The sequence below is a fragment of the Xenopus laevis genome, chromosome 4L (assembly GCF_017654675.1).
Source record: "Xenopus laevis strain J_2021 chromosome 4L, Xenopus_laevis_v10.1, whole genome shotgun sequence".
In the NCBI taxonomy this organism is placed as follows: domain Eukaryota; kingdom Metazoa; phylum Chordata; class Amphibia; order Anura; family Pipidae; genus Xenopus; species Xenopus laevis.
This window is the reverse complement of record NC_054377.1, coordinates 113,246,567-113,265,937: the sequence shown is the minus strand read 5'-3', so window position 1 is coordinate 113,265,937 and position 19,371 is coordinate 113,246,567. Positions and strand designations below refer to the sequence as shown.

At 37.8% G+C, this 19,371-nt stretch overlaps 1 protein-coding gene across 1 annotated transcript; it reads left to right on the top strand.

Annotated features, from left to right (window-relative positions):
* Positions 1-10,375: 10,375 nt before the first annotated feature.
* On the top strand, positions 10,376-18,654 carry gprc5a.L (G protein-coupled receptor, class C, group 5, member A L homeolog). The gene is made up of 4 exons (XM_018258774.2): positions 10,376-10,474; positions 12,187-13,153; positions 14,730-14,791; positions 15,601-18,654. The coding sequence occupies exons 2-4, from the start codon at positions 12,223-12,225 to the stop codon at positions 15,694-15,696; spliced, it is 1,089 nt and encodes a 362-aa protein (XP_018114263.1). The 5' UTR covers positions 10,376-10,474; positions 12,187-12,222; the 3' UTR covers positions 15,697-18,654.
* Positions 18,655-19,371: the final 717 nt, after the last annotated feature.

Below are 19,371 nucleotides of genomic sequence, written 5' to 3'. Positions count from 1 at the left end.
ACTCGACTGAAACTGCACTCACCAAAGTAACCAATGATCTTCTATTGGCAAAGTCTAAAGGTCATTATTCCATTCTGATCCTTCTAGATCTCTCTGCAGCCTTTTGTACAGTTGACCACACACTCCTCCTTGACATTCTACACTAATCTGGCATTCGGGACACTGCTCTTTCATGGTTTACATCTTATCTGTCTGACCGTTCCTTTAAAGTTTCCTTCTCTAACTCTACTTCTACTACTTTCCCACTCTCTGTTGGAGTTCCTCAAGGCTCTGTTCTTGGCCCCCTGCTGTTCTCGCTCTATACAACTTCACTAGGAAAACTTATTCAGTCATTTGGACTTCAGTATCACCTTTATGCTGATGACACCCAACTCTACTTGTCTACTCCTGATCTTTCTAATTCTGTCCTTTCCCAAGTCACAGACTGTCTCTCTGCTGTCTCCTCCTGGATGTCACAGCGCCACCTGAAACTGAACCTTTCTAAAACAGAACTTATTATATTTCCTCCAAGATCTTCCCCTGTCCCTCAGATATCACTCACCGTAAACAACACTACCTTTCATTCCACCACACAGGCACGCTGCCTAGGAGTCATCTTAGACTCTCATCTGTCTTTTTCACCACACATTCAAACACTTGCAAAATCTTGCCGTATTCAACTGCGCAACATTGCTCGAATACGACCCTATCTCAGTTCAGAATCAACTAAAACACTGATTCAATCTCTCATCATCTCCCGCCTTGATTACTGCAACTTACTCCTCACAGGTATTCCAACAAGTCACCTTTCACAACTCCAATCTGTTCTAAACGCGGCTGCTAGACTCATTCATCTAGCTCGCCGCTCAACATCAGCTGCTCCCATATGTATGTCCCTTCACTGGCTCCCAATCTCCTCTAGAATCAAATTCAAATTACTAACACTCACATTCAAGGCCCTTAATAATGAAACCCCTCCCTATATTTCATCTCTAATCTCCAAATACACTCCTTCACGAAACCTACGCTCTGCTTCTGATCTTCGCCTCACTTCTCCTCTGGTCACTTCTGCCCATTCTCGTCTACAAGACTTCTCTCGGGCTTCTGCTTTTCTCTGGAACTCTCTGCCACAAGCTGTCAGACTTTCTCCTTCCTTCCAAACTTTCAAGCGCTCCTTAAAGACCCATCTGTTTAAAGAGGCCTATTCGATGTACCTTAATTAATCATTGCTGTATCAAAAATGACAGTGTTTATACAATCCTAATGTCTCAATTGTACCCTAAACTTTTAATTTGTAAACCCTATTGTACTCTGTAATCCTTGTCTGTTATCCACCATTTATTCCCTGTTTGCTATAACTGCAGTAAAGCACTGCGTATCTTGACAGCGCTATATAAATAAATGAAGATGATGATGATGATGCTTAGAGATGCAGTAGTTAGAAAAGAGGGAAAAAAAACTGACCCATAAGGCTGCACCACCCCATCCCACAATCAAATAACTCTGTGAATTAACTTTAAAACTTAACTTTTACTAATATATATATATATATATATATATATATATATATATATATATATATATAAAACACGATGGATCAGCACACACTGTAATTTTGTGAAGCAATAGTGTTTATTTCATACAAAACACATTTTAATCCAAAATGTGTTTTGTATGAAATAAACACTATTGCTTCACAAAATTACAGTGTGTGCTGATCCATCGTGTTATATACATGCCTGCCTTTGATCGTGCACTACTGGAAACATCGGTTTGAGTGCTGGTACTGTGGGACTCTATATATATATAAGTCCATGTGAGGCATTAAAAACAGGGAAGAGCAGGGAGAAGGAAAACCCTAGTTAAGGGGTTAAGGGGTATGAACCTGTGGTCTAAGAGTGGGTCTCAGACCCGCCTAGGTAAGGGGATAAGTGTATAACTGTACTCTTTGGAATGGGTCTCAGACCCGCCTAGTGGGTTAACTCCAATATGTCAAGTATTCAGCTTGACTGTTACAATACTCAGAGGAAATCCATTGAGAGAGTACAGTTATAAAGAGTGGGTCTCAGACCCGCCCTTACCTGGGCGGGTCTGAGACCCACTCTTAGACCACAGGTTCATACCCCTAACCCCTTACATAGGGGTTTTCCTTCTCCCTGCTCTTCCCTGTTTTTAATGCCTTACCTGGACTTTCAATTTTCTAATATATATTAGTAAAAGTTACGTTTTAAAGTTGATTCATGGAGTGATTTGATTGTGGGATGGGCTGGTACAGCCTTAAGGGTCAGTTCTTTTTTCCTCTTTTCTACATATGATATATATCAGAGCCTGCACACCTTCTACTGTTTCTCTAAGTGATGAATGGTGCTCCCTACTTTATTTTGTTCTTACAGTATATTGAGATGCAGTAGTTAACTGCTAATGCCTTGAAAGTAGGGTTGCCACATGGCCAGTATTTTACAGGCCTGGCCGGTAAAAATGATGCTTGATGCCAATGTTATTAATAGGAAAAAAACTGCAAAAATATAGGAAGGCCAGTATTTTTTTCCAGAAAGTATACCACCTACTTGCTTCAGTCAAATTTTCTCAGAAAAATCCAGACTGGATCTTCTAAGTTCCTCGTGATAACATCTTGGTATATTATGGTGATATATAATAAAATGCATAAAAGAAATAAAAATTAGTAATGATATTACTCCCTTAAAGTTGCATTGTGCCTGTATATGCCTTTATTGCCATTGATGGCCAATAAAAATGGCAACCACTTAAGGGTTATAACCTTCAAACAAACAATTCCTGTTAAGATACTGACATCAGAAAATAACCTTTTTTATTATCTATCATAACCTTATCTTTGAATGCTATTTATAATTTTGCCATAAAAAATATTTGCCTGATGCTTTTACATTACCTGTCTTACTACCCTGTTCCTCTATTAGGGGGCTGCCTTATTTGTGCAGCATATTCCGTTAGCATTAGAAACTCTAACTGACCAGTTAAGAAGGGACAGTCAGGCTGGCAAAACAGTCACTTTTAATGTAGATTAATATTTTTTTGTGTCAGTATCACTTTAATGTCCTTAGCATAGTGATTATGGGTGAGTGCAGAGGACCCCTTCTTTGAATTTTAAGGTCAACGTTTCATTGCACCCCCTCCTAATGGTTTACAATCTAATGGTCTGCACAACTTTAGTGTGAAGACAGACTAGGATATTAGTCATTGAGATGTTATTTTATTGGTGATATTTGGTAATATGGAGTGGCAGTCTTTTTGCATTTTCTTTCACCACATTTAGTCAGACAATTGTAATTCTATTTATCTTCTGTAGCAAGGTGAAGACAGACTAGGAGATTAGTTGCCCTGCTATTAATCTCCTTCAACCCAGACAACTAATCTCTTTTGAACACTTTCCCAGTGGCTAACATGCAAACCACCACTGGTAGGGTCAGACTGGGCTGGCGGGACACCGGAAAAAAAAACTCAGTGGGTCTTGGCCTTGTGGGCCCTGCTGACCCAAACCCTGGGAGCTCCCCCTTGACCTTCCTCTCTCCGACCACAGAGGAGAATTCAAGGTACGAGACGGGGGGCCAAGGGAGAGTGGGGGTACCTGAGGTGGTAGTGTCATACCCTCCAGTCCGACGCTGGCCTCTGGGGAAACATACTTGTTTCTGCCACTCTCTGAAGTTTTCTTTAGGCAACTTTGTGCCACATATGTTTCCCCAGAGACGATTTACATGTTAGCCACTGGGGAGGCATTTAGAAGAGATTGGTCGCATGAAAGTGGAGAAAGGGAATGCAAAAAGACTGCAACTCAATATTACCAAATATCACCAATAAAATCACATTCTATAACTTCATATTTTTAATGCATGAGCTTACACATATCATATAATATAATCATAAGAATGGTAAACCCTCCAACACTCCACCCCAACTATTCTCTGGCTGGGGCTATATAGACAGCAAACCCTTTTACAGCAGCATTTTCTGAGGAAAGGTTGACTTCTAGACACCTAATCCCTTTGAGGCCCATATATTGCCCAGATGTTACAGAATACACACTGCTCAGTTACAATAATATAGAGACATAATGGGGCATAATTAGAGCAAATTAAATCTGCAATCACAACAAAAAACACATAAAAAGATTGTTAGTGCACACTCATGATCCATATGACACATTCATTAGATGCCTTTTCTCTGCCAGGTCATGAATCATAAACTCAGGGGTTCAGTTACACATTTCTGTCCATAAAAATGCCAAGCCTTCCACTACTTAGGTAGAGAGAATGCAATTGTTTGATGTCGATAGCTAAGTCAATATGAAAAATTCCACTTATTTAAGTTTCGGTCCCCAGGAAACCAACAGTAATGGATAATAAGTGGAGGAATAAGTCAAGAAGGTATTTCAAAAAGTGCTTTATACCCATTGTGAGAGGTAGGGGATTGTATTTAGTAATGGCAAACGCACATATGAAAATGTCAGACAAGCAGGAAACATATCCATCATTAAAACAAATAAGATTGTAAACTCTATTCTATTGTACACAGCACTGCTTTCTATTGTACATATCACTATATTCTATTGTACATAGCACTGTATTCTGTATTGCATGTTGATAGTGGCAAAATCATATAGGAAGGTGAATGGTACATCAAAAAGTGGTAGTGGGGATTACTGAGGATTACTGGCAGAATTACTGGAGAAGGATGTGGGGTGCAGCAATGGCATGGTGCTTTAGTTTAGTGTTTTGGGAGGGGTTATATGCTACAGGTTAAAACAACAGTAGAGAACAGAAAACTAACAGTAGGGTTAGGTTGAAGCTCTTTAAAGTGGCCCTAGCTCAAGATTAATTTGTACATTCTAATGCTAGTCTATGATGAAGTGCCATGCGAGAATGAAACATGTAGGGCTGTTGATATGATGATATAATTCACAAAAGCCATGAATATCTTGTAAACGATATCCTTATAAACGGTGACTAGTGATGTCATCAGTTATAAACGGTGAGTAGTGATGTCATTTTTGTCACATGACTCACTTAAACTTGTGTGTTATAATAAATAAAGTACCCCTTGTTGGAAAATATGAGGATATTAGAAGTAACCTTGGAGTTCCATGACCTGTATAAAATATATAAAACCTTTTATATGGTCATGGAACTCCTTGGAGACTTATAATATCCTTATATTTTACAATAGGGGGTACTTTATTCACTATATAAATAAAGATTTTTTTGACATTTTTACTACTTTTTTTATGGCCTGACAGTGTTCACTGCGCCTTTCCTGCTTTACATGCTAAGGCATACCACCCCCCTTCATGCCTGCTTTTTTGCAAGTTATGAGAATCTTATGGTTTAAGACACATGATACCTGAATAATGCAGCACTAGAGCTAAATAATATGCCTAATAATTGGATCTAAAATAGCAATCTGTCCACTTGCGTTTGTAAATCAGCCCTATTATCTAATTATAATTATTATCTTATATGAAGGTTGATCTGTCACATCCTGTGCTTAAGTCCCTCAACTCCTGTCTCTAAATGGATTATTTCCAATTATCTACCTTTCCTTATGTTCTCTATTTTCCCTAATCTCTCACTTTACTTCCACTTTTAAAAGTAAGCCGTTTAACTGCTCAATGGTTCAGAAATGGATTTGAAATTATCATATTTTTTGCTGTAGTACATGTGAGATTGTGGACAGTGCAGATGAGGTAGATGTGACATTTATATGATATGAAACTCTTCTCTCTCTGTTTTACCTGCATGTCTGGATTCCTAAGGGGTTCCTCACTAATTTATACAATCCAGCAGGTGTGGAGATATTAAACAGCCACACTGACTCATACTGAGAAGAGTAATAAGAATCTGGAGATTGTTGATGCGTTTCCTAAGTGACTTCTTCACACCCTAAAAAGATATGCACTTATTGCAATAGTAAACAATGACATATTAAATGAAAGATAAGAACGTCATGATTTGATCAGTAAGGGTGATGGCAGAGGAGGGTAGAAGTTAGATCTGTGCTACCACAGGCAATAATTCTCCAGAAAATACTTTTCCACCAGCAATAAAGTGAATCGTCAGTGGGAAGTTACTTGAATTTACCTGGCAAGGAAACTTGGGTGACTTTAGAAAACGAATAGAAATATATGTAAACAAATGATTTAAAAAAACTATAAAAAAAAAATGAAGACCACCTAAAGAGTTTCTAAGAATAGGCCATTCTAAAACATGCTAAAATTTTAAATCAAAAGTAAACTACCCCATTTAACCACTAAACTTTTAATTGTACGTTCTCATGAACAAGCCCTTTAATTGCCCTGTTTAATTTTTTTAATTCTTAGTGTCTTGTTAGTATGTATGGGATCCATTATCTGGAAACCCATTATCCGGAAAGCTCTGAATTACGGAAAGACTGTCTCCCATAGACTTTAATTTATCCAAATTATGAAGTTTAATACATTTTTAAAAATGAGATCATTTTTTCTGTAATAATAAAACTGTACCTTGTATTTGATCCAAACTAAGATATAATTAATCCTCACTGGAAACAAAACCATTGGGTTTATTTAATGTGTACATGATTTTCTAGTAGACTTAAAGGGGAACTATTCTCAAAATGAAAACTTAATACAAGCTTAACCACAGTGAAATTCTGCATCGTTTCTGAAATAATCAAGTCTATCTTCACTCTTACTCTCTTAGCATCTGTTTCTCTTCATGCAGGAGTTGGGTGTCAGGTATTAGAGCTCACTCTAGTAAAATCAACAGACATTGTGTCTCTCTACATGCAAAATTTGTGCAAAAGGCAGTTATTTTGTTAGATTTTGTATGTACTGGAATCAGTTATTTGAGTGAGCTCTAATATAATACATCGGCTAGGAGAGGGAGCCCCCCTATAAGATATATTGGATGTAACTGTAAATGAATATCTGACACCCAACTTTTACATGAACAGAGAATGAAGAGAAACAGATCCTGAGAGAGGAATAGTGAGGATAAACTTGGTTATTTCAGAAACATGGAGAATATTTAATTGATTGTATTTAGAAAGTTTCTTATTTCAGTATGCTGAAGCTTGTATTAAATTTTCATTTTCGCTATAGTTCCCCTTTAAGGTTTGTAGATTCAAATTACAGAAAGACCAGTTATCGAGAAACTCCCAGCTCTAGAGCATTCTGGATAACAGTTCCCATACCTGTATTATAAAGCTCTTGACAAATTAGCTATAATATATAAGTTAATGATCATGAAGATAATGACCATACTTGCACTTATTATTAAAGGATACGGTAACACTATTTCACTGGGGGTGGGGTTTAAAAAGTTAGGCACCTCAAGTGAAGCTTTTTCCCTTGGGCTGGTGCTACTTTTTGAAGAAAAAACTGGCTTAAAACTATCAGGGTACTGTGCCACCATTTTATTGACTCCCAGGCATCCGCAGACTTGGGTTTGTGCATGTGCAGTATATTAAATTTTTCTGATTGTGGTGGAGGCCCACCTTTTGATTCTACTTCTAGTAAAGAGTAAAAAAAATAATATTGCATTAGGATTTGTTTAATAAAGTAATAATACTTTATTATTTAAAGTGGAATTCCATGCAAATTGTTTCTAAAAAAAATAAAAGAAAATTTAATTCGGAACAACTTTGCAATATACAATAATTAAACATCTTCAATGGTTTTAGGTCAGTGATCCTAAACTAGTGACTTGTGAGCAATATGTTTTTCACCAAGCCCTCGGATGTTGCTCCCAGTGGCCTCAAAGCAGGTACTAATTATTGAATTCCTGGCTTGGTTGCATAAAAACCATGTGTACTGACAAACAGAGTCTCCTATAGACTTCCAGTCCATATAGGGTCTACCAAATAGCCAATCATAGCTCTTGTTTGGCACCCCAGGAACTTTTTCATGCTTGTGTTGTTTCCCAACTTATATTTACATTTGAATGTGTTTCATGGGTAAAAAAGTTTGGGGACCCCTGTATTAAAGTAATTTGGAAAAATAATCAGCACTATTTGCCTATCCCTGATCAACAGGCCTGTTAAAAACTCTGTAAGTCAGTGAGGCCATTTGGAACATGGTTATATTGTATTTGCTTGCCTCTGATAACCCATAAAACACCGCACTCCTTGTTCTTTTTTGTGCACTTTTTTGGTCTCGTAGAATGATTATGTACTGTCTAATATTTGAATTAACATGTTATAGACGCTATTTGTTGGGTAAACAGTACAAGTAACTTCATAATATGTATAGCATGTTTTGTAGAGATTTAAAGGAACTGTAACAAAAATGTTCTATATATACTTTTTTTTTTCTCTGTCCCATCCCAGAGTATCCACTACTTTAGTCAATCTTTTTTATGATACTTTTATTGATGTCATTGATTTGTATTAATATTCTTTTGAAATAGACAATGTGCATTAGACTTGGAAATGTAGAAGAGCAGAACCAACCTACCTTCTGCAAGGTATAAATCCAATTGGCTGGGGGTTAACAAAAGCCTAGGGAGTGCTGGGACATCTGGGTTACTGCTCCAGCCAGAAGTAGAGACCTCATGCTTCAATGCCAAGTAGAGGAATGGATCAACTGCAAGAAGCAAGAAGCCCTGAAGGTGACTAATGCTGTTGCTGAGAGCGGTAGCACTGCAAAGCTGCCCGTAGACGCCAGAGAGACTGCTTTTGAGAAGAGCACCACAGTGAGTAAGCCACGTTTTTTAGGTTGATGGATGAGCTATAATTGTGCAGCCTTATCATGAAGATTCTACAAGGACAGATCCAAAGAAAGGTAGCTTGGTAAATAATTCGCCTGGGGTTATAAAGAGCTTTTGTGAGATACTTTTTGTAAAGAATAAATTATGCCTTGAATTTGCCCGTCTGACATTTCTAAGTAACATGGTAACATAGTAAGTTAGGTTGAAAAAAGACACACACATCCATCAAGTTCAACCTTTTATCTTTTTTTAACCTGCCTAATTGCCAGTTGATTCAGAGGAAGGCAAAAAACCTCATCTTAAGCCTCTCCAATTTGAGTCAGGGGGAAAAAATTCCTTCCTGACTCCAAAATGGCAATCGGACTAGTCACTGGATCAACTTGTACTATGATCTATCTCCAATAACCCTGTATTCCCTCACTTGCTAAAAAGCCATCCAACCCCTTCTTAAGGGCTGGGACACACTGGGCGATTTGGGGAGATTTAGTCGCCTGGCGACTAATCGCCGCGACTTTTCTCCCCGAATGCCTCCCCTCGCTCTGCGCCTGGCTAAAATGAAAAATCGCCTGCGCTAATCACACGCGGCGATTCGTTTTCCGAAGTCGCCCGAAGTTGCCTCACGAGGAAACTTCGGGCGACTTCGGAAAACGAATCGCCGCGTGTGATTAGCGCAGGCGATTTTTCATTTTAGCCAGGCGCAGAGCGAGGGGAGGCATTCGGGGAAGATTGGTCGCGGAAAGTCGCGGCGATTAGTCGCCAGGCGACTAAATCTTCCCAAATCGCCCATTGTGTCCCAGCCCTAAAGCTATCTAATGTATCAGTGATTCAGGGAGAGAATCAACATCTTCACAGCTCTCACTGTAAAAAATCCCTTCCGAATATTTAGGCGGAACCTCTTTTCTTCTAAAGAAATGGGTGACCTTGTGTCAACTGGAAAGACCTACTAGTAAATAAAGCATTAGAATGATTATATGATCCCCTTATATATTAATACATAGTTATCATATCACCCCTTAAATGCCTCTTGTCAAGCGTGAAGTATGCTAGTACTTTAAATGAGTGAAAGAGAAGGTTAGCCTGTGCTATGGGAGAGTCCCCATGTGATCTCATTTGCAAGTTTTGGATCATATTGTTATATATAATCACCATGTTGATGGTGTTTTAGGGAGGGGTGAAACTAAACAATCACTGTCTATGAGAAAGTTTTTCTCAGGGCATAAAATGTGTTCCCTCTTTTTCTGCAGATAAAAAAGTAAAAAGAGTTTAGAGTGTTTCCCAGTGGGTAAAAATAAGAGTTTAAGACCTTTTGATTCTCTGCTACAGTAATGGCTGTTATGGAGTAATCAATGAAGACATTTCACTACTCATCCGAGCAGCTTCTTCCGTTTAACTGACTGACACCAGTCAGTTGAACTGAAGAAGCTGCTCGGATGAGTAGTGAAACGTCTTTAGTGATTACTCAGCAAGTCCAGTTATTTTAAATTTACCTATACTAGATATACCATGGCCTGGATGAATGAAAATCTTCATAGTCGGCTGTTATGGAGGTTTTCTATCCACCTCCCACATTTGATCAACATCCCTGGTCCTGCTTATAAGTCATCCTCTCCATTTCCCAATACTATAAGGAGTTGTCAGACAGGTCCAGGTGTGACTTCCCTCCGCCTCCCATATTTATAGCACACTCCCTCTTTGTGAGATAGAAAGCTGCTGCTGTGCCAAGGGCACACACTGCCACCAGGCTCTCCAGACCTGAACAAACCAGGGCACCCAAGGTAAGGCATTCCCATTTATGAATTTAGTGCTCTTACTTACTAACAACACAATAATAATAATAATATTACTAAAGGAATCAAATTCTGTATGAATTTATTCAGGGTTAGTTTATAAAAGAGGAAACTCCTGTCTAAATGATGAAAGTCAGTATGTATACAACTTGTGACTCTCCAGCTATTGATGAACTTTATTTCTCAGTGGTCAATAGCTGATGGAGAGACACCACAAAGACATCTCTGACGTAAAGATTGAAAATATCTAACAATTATTGTATAGTGTGTGTCCTATATCCTTTCATATATATTTTTCCACCAAGAGGGACTCAGAGAGACCAATGCTTATGCAATTTTTATACTACTGTAAAACCCAGCCCTGACAGATGTTACTGTGGAGATTCTGCTTACGAATATGAGAAAGATAGACTATGATTAGTTGATAAAAACCTTTGCTTCCCTAGTTGGCAATTCATTGCCTGTGATCAAGAGACTCCTACAGATGATAGGACTCCCAGCATCCCCTTACTGTATTGCATTTTGGGAGCTGAAGAACAATAACATTTTAAAAGCAGCAGGTTGTTCTGAATCATAAAATAAAATATTAATTCTCTAGTAATTACTACTTTGTGAAAGAGTAAGTGAGCCAAAACCAACAACAAAAAGTGAATCCCCATATATTCCAGGCAGGGATTACCACTGAATGCATAACTGGATAGCAGCCCTATAAATGGTGATCAAAACAATTTGGCACTTACTGTATGAACTGATGCATTTTCACAATCACAGATGAAAGTTAAGTAATTATAGTTCAAACCTATAATCTGTTCTCTGTGCATTTGGACACTCCTAGAAACCACTTCATTCTTTGTGTTTGTCTCTGTACAAATATTGAATGTTCTACCCCTGCTGATACTTATACTCATTCTCCAAAATTCTTCCCTGTCTGGAGCAACGGTAAATAAGGACTTTTGTTATACAAAAGTACAGCAATGCTATAGGCAGAGGAAGAATTTATGAAATTTTATTACCCCTGTAATTTACCAATAATTAAAACTTGCTGAGCTCATATTTAACATAGTTGAAATGCGGAAGCAAAATTTGATAACTCAGATCAGTAGTGATGCTTCAAATGTGCCAAGTTTGGGTGTTGACTGATTAATCAGTTCAGCCTGAAAAAAATGAAGAGATTGGTTCCAACTGATGCTGCTAAACTACAACTCCCAGAATTCTAGTAAAAAATGGCAGATGAAAGCACTCTGGAACTTGTAGTTCTGCAACATCTGGGGATCCAAGGTTAAGGAAAAGGTTCCTATGTACCACATTCATTTAGCTGGCACAAGTATGCTCCTTTTATGTATTTAAATATTAAAAAAACATTGCTTCTTAAATTCTAATAACCGACTTTTATTTTTAAATATTTTTTTTATTTTTTAAATCATTTAAAAACTATATTTTATTATTAAAATTGGTCAAGAGTCTAAATAATTTTGTAAGGGATTGTATATACATATGTCCAAAGGCTTCATTTTTTCTTTACAGTACATTTCAGTGTTTTAATTCCAATTCTTCATTGTATACTTAGCCCCTACCTTTCACTGCATTGTGATACTAAACATGCATTTTTAATTAAATCTGTGAAACGTATATGTTTATACTATATTTTGTGGTGTTCTGGCAACAAGCAGTATAATTTTTCTGTGTTTCTCTTTATGCAGGTTGTCCTCAGCTGATACCTGAATTCCAACACCATCATGTCTACATGTGTTGATGAACCCTTCAATTTCCTCTGTGACACAAATGCAGCATGGGGAATTGTGCTGGAAACCCTGGCTGCAGCTGGGATTGTGTTTTCAATTATCCTTATATTAGCCCTCCTCATAATGATGCCCCGCATTAGTGATCCTGCCAAGCGTGCTGTTTCTCCTGTCCAGCTCATCTTCCTGATTGGCACATTTGGAATATTTAGCCTCACGTTTGCCTTCATTGTTCAACTGACTGCCCAAACCTGCCCAACAAGGTACTTCCTCTTTGGAGTCTTGTTTGCCATCTGCTTTTCCTGCCTATTGGCCCATGCGAGTAAGCTGGTGAAACTTGTTCGAGGAGGAGCCGGAATCTGTTGGTGGGTGATGCTATTAATGGTGTTGTGTCTCTCACTGGTGCAAGTAGTAATAGCGATTCTCTATGTTGTGTTCGGTCTGGTGAGGAGCAGCACCCCTTGTACTGTCTTAGCACCAGCACCTAATACTGATTATAATCAGCTAAACCAAGACTTTGTACTCATACTCATCTATGTATTCCTGCTCATGGCCATCACCTTTCTTGTTTCACTCATCAGTCTATGTGGACCATGTAAATACTGGAAGAGACACGGAGCACATATCTATGTCACAATGTTTTTCTCCATTGGCATTTGGGTGGCCTGGATCTGTATGTTGCTAAGCGGCAATATATCACTAAATAATGTCGCTCCAGGCAAGAACAAATGGGATGACCCAGTGTTATCCATTGCTTTAGTTGCCAATGGTTGGGTTTTCCTCATGATGTATATGGTGCCAGAGCTTTGTATGATGACCCGATGCCAATCAGACAGTCAGAAAGACTGCATCCAAACTCAACCCCGCCTGCTCAGACAAACCATTGGAGTGGATAATCGAGTATTCACTCATGAAAATACCAACCAAGGTTTGTATGTTTTTATTATTAAACTCTCCCAATCTGAAGTCTGTATGATACTGATGAATTACAATGCTGTTGCCCCTATTTATGAATGAAATCCCAGCTCTTTAATTAAATCACTTTATACAGCCTGCCTATGCCTCTACCATGTCCACTCACCTTTTGGCCAAAACGTTTAAAACTGCTCAGATAGATGAAAATTTTAATTTTTAATGCTGGAGAAAAATCTCCGTAAAATTATCTATAGCATTATGTTTAATGAGGATGTGTGGGAATTATGGAATTATTAGTTACAGAATTAAGTTTTAGACTAAACCGGTAAACTTTAAAACAAAGTAAGTCCATGTCACAACTAAAATTTGAGGGATACAGTGGTTTTTAGTAGGTTTTTTTTTCATGTTTTTTTTACAAAATGCATCTGTGTCGGACTGGCCCACCAGGATACCAGGAAAACTCCCGGTGGGCCCCAAGTGTCAGTGGGCCCTCTTGCTTCTAACCATTTGGCCTATTTCATGGTCATTCCCTATTTATTTATGGGAACAAAGAGGCTTAATAAAGAACAGAGTATAGTATGTACAGAAAAGAGACTATGAGAATAAAGAGGTTGAGTAGAGGAGAGAAGGTATAAAAGTTTGGAAAGTGGGCCCTCAGCCTAAGGTTTTCTGGTGGGCCCCTGGTATCCCAATCCAACACTGTCTGTTAATAGTCTCCTTCAGCCAAATTCTGCATTGAAATCAATTTTTTTCAAAAGAGCAAAACATTTTTATATCTCATTTTAAAATTTGACATGGGGTTAGACATGTTTTTAGTTTCCCAAGTGCCCCCAGCCATGTGACTTGTGCTCTGATAAACTTCAGTCACTGCTCCACTGCAAGTTGCAGTTATATCACCCCAGTACCGTAACTAGAGGGGGGGTGGGTCCTGGTGCGTGACGCCCCACGCACCCCTCCTAATGGCCCGCATTTCAGTGGCGTGCGGGCTGCCGGGGGGCCCAGAGGGGGTGCGGGCCCTAGCCCGCTCGCACCCCCTGCTCCCCCGGTAGTTCCGCCACTGTATCACCACCTTCCTTTTCCCCCTCCCACCCAACAGCCCAATGTAACAAAATAGCAGTTCCCTGACACAAGATAACAGTTCCCTGGTAGATATGAGAACAGCACTCAGTAGTAAAAATCTGAGTCTGGCTCCCCCCAAGTTATGACTCCTCCAGTTACATTGAGTAGCAGAAACAATAGCTTATATGAAATCAGTTCTATTGTGAAGTGCTGGCTCTTTCTGAAAGCACATGACTAGGCAAAATGACTTGAGATGGCTGCTTACACACCAATATTACAGCTAAATAAATACATTTATTGGTTCAAAAATAACATTTTAAATTGTAGAACTACAAAGTTCATAGTGTAAATTAGTAATAAAAATTATACCATATAAATCATGTCAGAATTCCTTTAACAATGCACAGTACAGCAGCCCTACACCAACTTACAGCACACACCAATTATCTTACTTACACCTAAAGACAACCACTCTTAAATAATGGATATGATGGAGTTTTGATTGCTTTTTCACTCCCTTTTCCCTACAGGCCAAGACTCTGGACGATGTTCTCCTGTTTCTTCACAGCATGATGCTACCATTGCCATGAGAGTAAGTGCAAGAGTATCTACTAACTAGCACAGCTGATGGTTCAGGGGACTATTTACTAATAAACGAGTTTGGATTGTTTCTATGAATCTCTAAAAATTCATGATTTTCCACATTTTTAAAGGTCCTAGAGGTTTTTCTTAACATTCAATTAAGAGTCCAATGAGGAGCCATTAACCAACATGCAACCATTTATAGCCATCTGTTTGCCAATGTCTCCATAGATTCTTGCATCTATATCTCAGAGTATGTTTACATGCATTATAAAACTCTTATAACAGTATAGCATGCACAGCTGTTCCATGGAGCAAAAGGTTTTGCTTTCTACTTTATGTTCTTACATGGATGGAACAACTTCTTAGTACTCATGTTACCATTTGTATTTCTTCTCCAACAAACCACAGTCCTTTCTTGCCTTATGGCAGAAATGTTAGATGTAACAGCACACAGGGCAATTTTGAGAATTTTTTTTAAATTAAAATTGCCCCCGCCCACTCCTGCTAGGGTGCGGACTACTAACAGGGGCTTATGACTTCAAAACTGCATTTTATTTGCAATCTTATTTAAGCAATAGGCTTCTGTCCCTACACAGCACCGGGTGCTAGCAATACATTTCCATTCAAAGGGAAAGTGTGGCTAATTTAACAAAAAGAATGAAGGAGTAGTAGTAATTTGATGCTAAGTAAGCATACATATTGGACACATTGGGTTTTAATAACATCTATCATTACTACTAATGCTTGTGGTATAAATGAAATGGTATAATAATAAAAGTATGTAAAGCGTATTCATTTAACTGTGTTTCTCCACAGGATTTAGAACAGAAAAAGGAGTTCAGTATACCTCGCCCACAGCAAAGACAAAACCCATATATGCAGTACCGGTCCCATGATCTGAGCAGTATGTAAGTGGAGGAAGCAAAATGTGAGATGCTACCGTATATATATCCAAGGCTCCCACATCCCGCTGCACAATAAGAATATGGAAACCAGAATCTCTGCAGTGGGCCCAACTAGCAACGCAGAAATGTTTTTGTTAATAATATAGGGAAAAGACTTGTAATTGCTCTATTGCCATGGTACCAGTAGCACCGTTTATAGTAATTAATTTAATTCTTACCCCGGGAATGAAACTACTATGGTCTACCAATTGTTGTCCCAAAATATTGATCTATAAAGCTGGCACGTTAAGTGATCTGTAAAGCAAATTATTATCAGATAGGCCTTTAGGTGCCTAGTTTGTTAACAAACTTTAGCCCCCTTAAAGGGTTATTCATTATTAGCTTCCATGCTAAAACAGGTTTTCTAACAAAAACTCTCTACAGATAAATTTAATTAAGAGTTTAAAGACACACAACTATATCTGCAGATGTGATATGCTGCATAATCTTAAATATCACATTTGCTGCATCGCTACTTAATACATCTATATGTTGCATATATGCCACCTAGTGGTAACTGTTGGTGTTACAGCAGTTGCTTTCAAGGTTTGAGTTTGCATCTCTATAAACCAGCAACCACTGCTAAAGGATACTAACAATTTTAGTTCCTGCTGTGAGACTGTACTATGAAAGACCACTAGTTTGCATATAAAAGTTGTTATGGTGTAAGGCCATGTGCACACTATAGATTTTGGTTCATGTTAGAATCCAGAGCAGTAAGGCTAACCTTGGCCCAATCAAATTTAGTTTAGAAATTATTACAAGTCTGTTTTTAGAAAAAAAGGGAAGGATTTTGTGTGGCACTCAGATTTGCCATTTTCCAATACAAAGCAGGTACACAGCACATCTGTATATCACGTTAACATGTTTATTGGGTTGAAGAGCTTACAATGCACAAGCTATGAAATCACTAGTCTGCAAAGGTTTTCTTGTATGAAACTCTGTCCCACATATTTACGTATAAATACACCTATAGAGCCGAAGTGTGTCATAGTCGTAGGAATTGGTAAATCAAGATACAGACATTATAAGACAAGGGCACATACTTGAAATATTTTTTTCCTGGTAAATACAAATGAATGATTGCCAGCTGATATATAGTGAATAAAGTACCCCCTTTTGTAAAATATAAGGATATTATAAGTTACCGAGGAGTTTCATGACCATATAAAAACACGAGGCCGAAGGCCGAGTGTTTTTATACAGGTCATGGAACTCCGAGGTAACTTCTAATATCCTCATATTTTGCAAAAGGGGGTGCTTTATTTATTATAATACACAAGTTTTAGGGAGTCATGTGATAGAAATGACATCAGAACTCACCGTTTATAAGGATATAATTTACAAGATATTCATGGCTTTTGTGTATTATAACTACATATACAGTAGTTTATAGTTACTTGGTTTTAATATCATGGTGTTATATCTTCTGTGACCACAGGGAATAGGTCTGCTCGTGGCTGACTGTAAGTGGAAAAGTGGTAGAGGAAATGATGGTTTCAGCAAACCTAGAGGTGGCAAAAATAATCACACTATTTATTGGCTACATTGTACTTTTTAACTGTAATAATGTATAAAAATGCATTTACTTTAAAAAATTGATATATCTTGAAATAATGTGTTCATACAAGTATTCTGATGAACAGGTTACAAATATGAACATGTGTAATAACAGATATTGGCACAATAATAGCAAACAGAAACTGGGACACGTACTCATGAAATAGTCATGGTAATTACCAGTCCTATGGAAATGACGTACTGATACCAGAACTGGTAAAGTCACTGTGATTATGCAAATATATCTTAAGAGACACTAGAGAATTTATGGCATTGTCTATAAATATGCTAATGAATGCTGATTGCCATGCTTTGTTAGATTTACTACATCATAAGATAAAAATGAACATATGAAAACTATAGTCCACCTTTAAATTAAAATGTGATGTTGACAGCAATAGTCTAAGAGAATGTGCCATTTGTCTGCATTATGAATTGTTGCAGCTTTCCAGTTGGAATTTTAGCAGCTATCTGGTTCCTAGAGTCTTATTTACCATAGCAACCAGTCTGTGGCTTCATGAGAGGCTACGAATAAGAGAGGCCTGAATAGAAAGATAAATAATAATAAGTGACAATAACAAAAATAGGGAGCAATAGTTTTGGCTGCTGATGACCCCTATTTGAAAGTTGGAAGAATAAAGAAACTTAAAAAAATAAAGACCAGGAAGTTGCCATGAATAGTACATTCTATAACTAACTAAAAATGTTATTATTTGTAACAAAGTTTTTATCTGAATGACACTGAAAGATGCAGATAACTATGTAAATAACACATACATACCAGGAATATCCATGACCCATAGGGCACTTCATTTTCAAGTGATTTTACTGGACCTTGGCCTTCTCTTACACTTGCCAGTACAGTAACAGCAAGCTGAAATTTGCAGTGTTTTGCATGACAGCTATTTAGAATCTCTACATGCCATAACTATAAGTGAATATTTCACACTTTGCCACTAGGTGTCCAATGAAAAAAAACAGTTTGTGTATCTTCTCATTTGAATGCTTATCTTAATTTCCAGGCCCTCTGCTAGTCATCTTCTGTTTTGATTTCAAATGGTTTGATTTCCCTGGTGGCTAAGGTAATTAACTCCTAGCAGCCAGATCATTTAAATTCCAAGGCTGAGGGCTGCATGACAAAAAATGTAAAAGAAAAAAAAATGACCACCACTTACAAAATGTTAGAATTCTGATATCTACACTATCCCCAATGTTAATTTTAAAGTGAACAACCTCTTTGTTCCTGTCAATACAGCCATAATAATGTAAATATAAGCTGCATCATAAAGCATATGCACCGCTGAAACGTGTGATTATATGTGTGTTAAATTATTTATAATATCTTAATAAAGCAAAGTATTATGTACTTGTCTATGTAATGTGTTTCTTCTTAACGGTATGGATTTGCAAAGTATACACCATGCGAAATTCCCTACAACAAGAACTGAATGACTCTAAGCAAGCGAGAAGAAAAAGGTGTTTACAAGGTGTGATCTGTGCCATAGGGTGTGTTACTGGGGTGATAAGACTGAAGAGGGGTTATTTTTCATGAGTAGACTATTTACTCACCACATATAGAAAATGGCCCAGGTGTACCACCCTAAGCCCTCAGCTTTGGGAGTGGACAAAGGTGAATACATCTGATGGCAGGCACTAAAATAAAGGCAATCTTCCAACGAATTGAAGAAATCAAGTAGAAAAGATTTATTGTGTCCGCCTTACGCGTTTCGTGTTACAAACACTTAATCATAGGCTGAGTAAGTGAAGCTCAAACATAAATATTTAAACAAAAGTGCACCAATCACAACAGTCCAACAATAAAAGCATTTTTTTTACACCTTTGTAGATAAGTTTGTAAAAAGGTGTAGACATTAAAGTGGTACACACATGAGGTTTTTTCCAGCATCATATTAGTATATATTAACTATGGCGAACCTCTATGAGTAGAGATGTAGAATGTGTGTAGTTCACAAAAGTGTTCCTCGATAAAAAGTAAAAACTCAAACTAATAAGTAAGAGCCTTTAAAAGACACTGGGGTGTCCAACCTTTTGCACATCCCACAATTACAATTTTCTTTGTTCT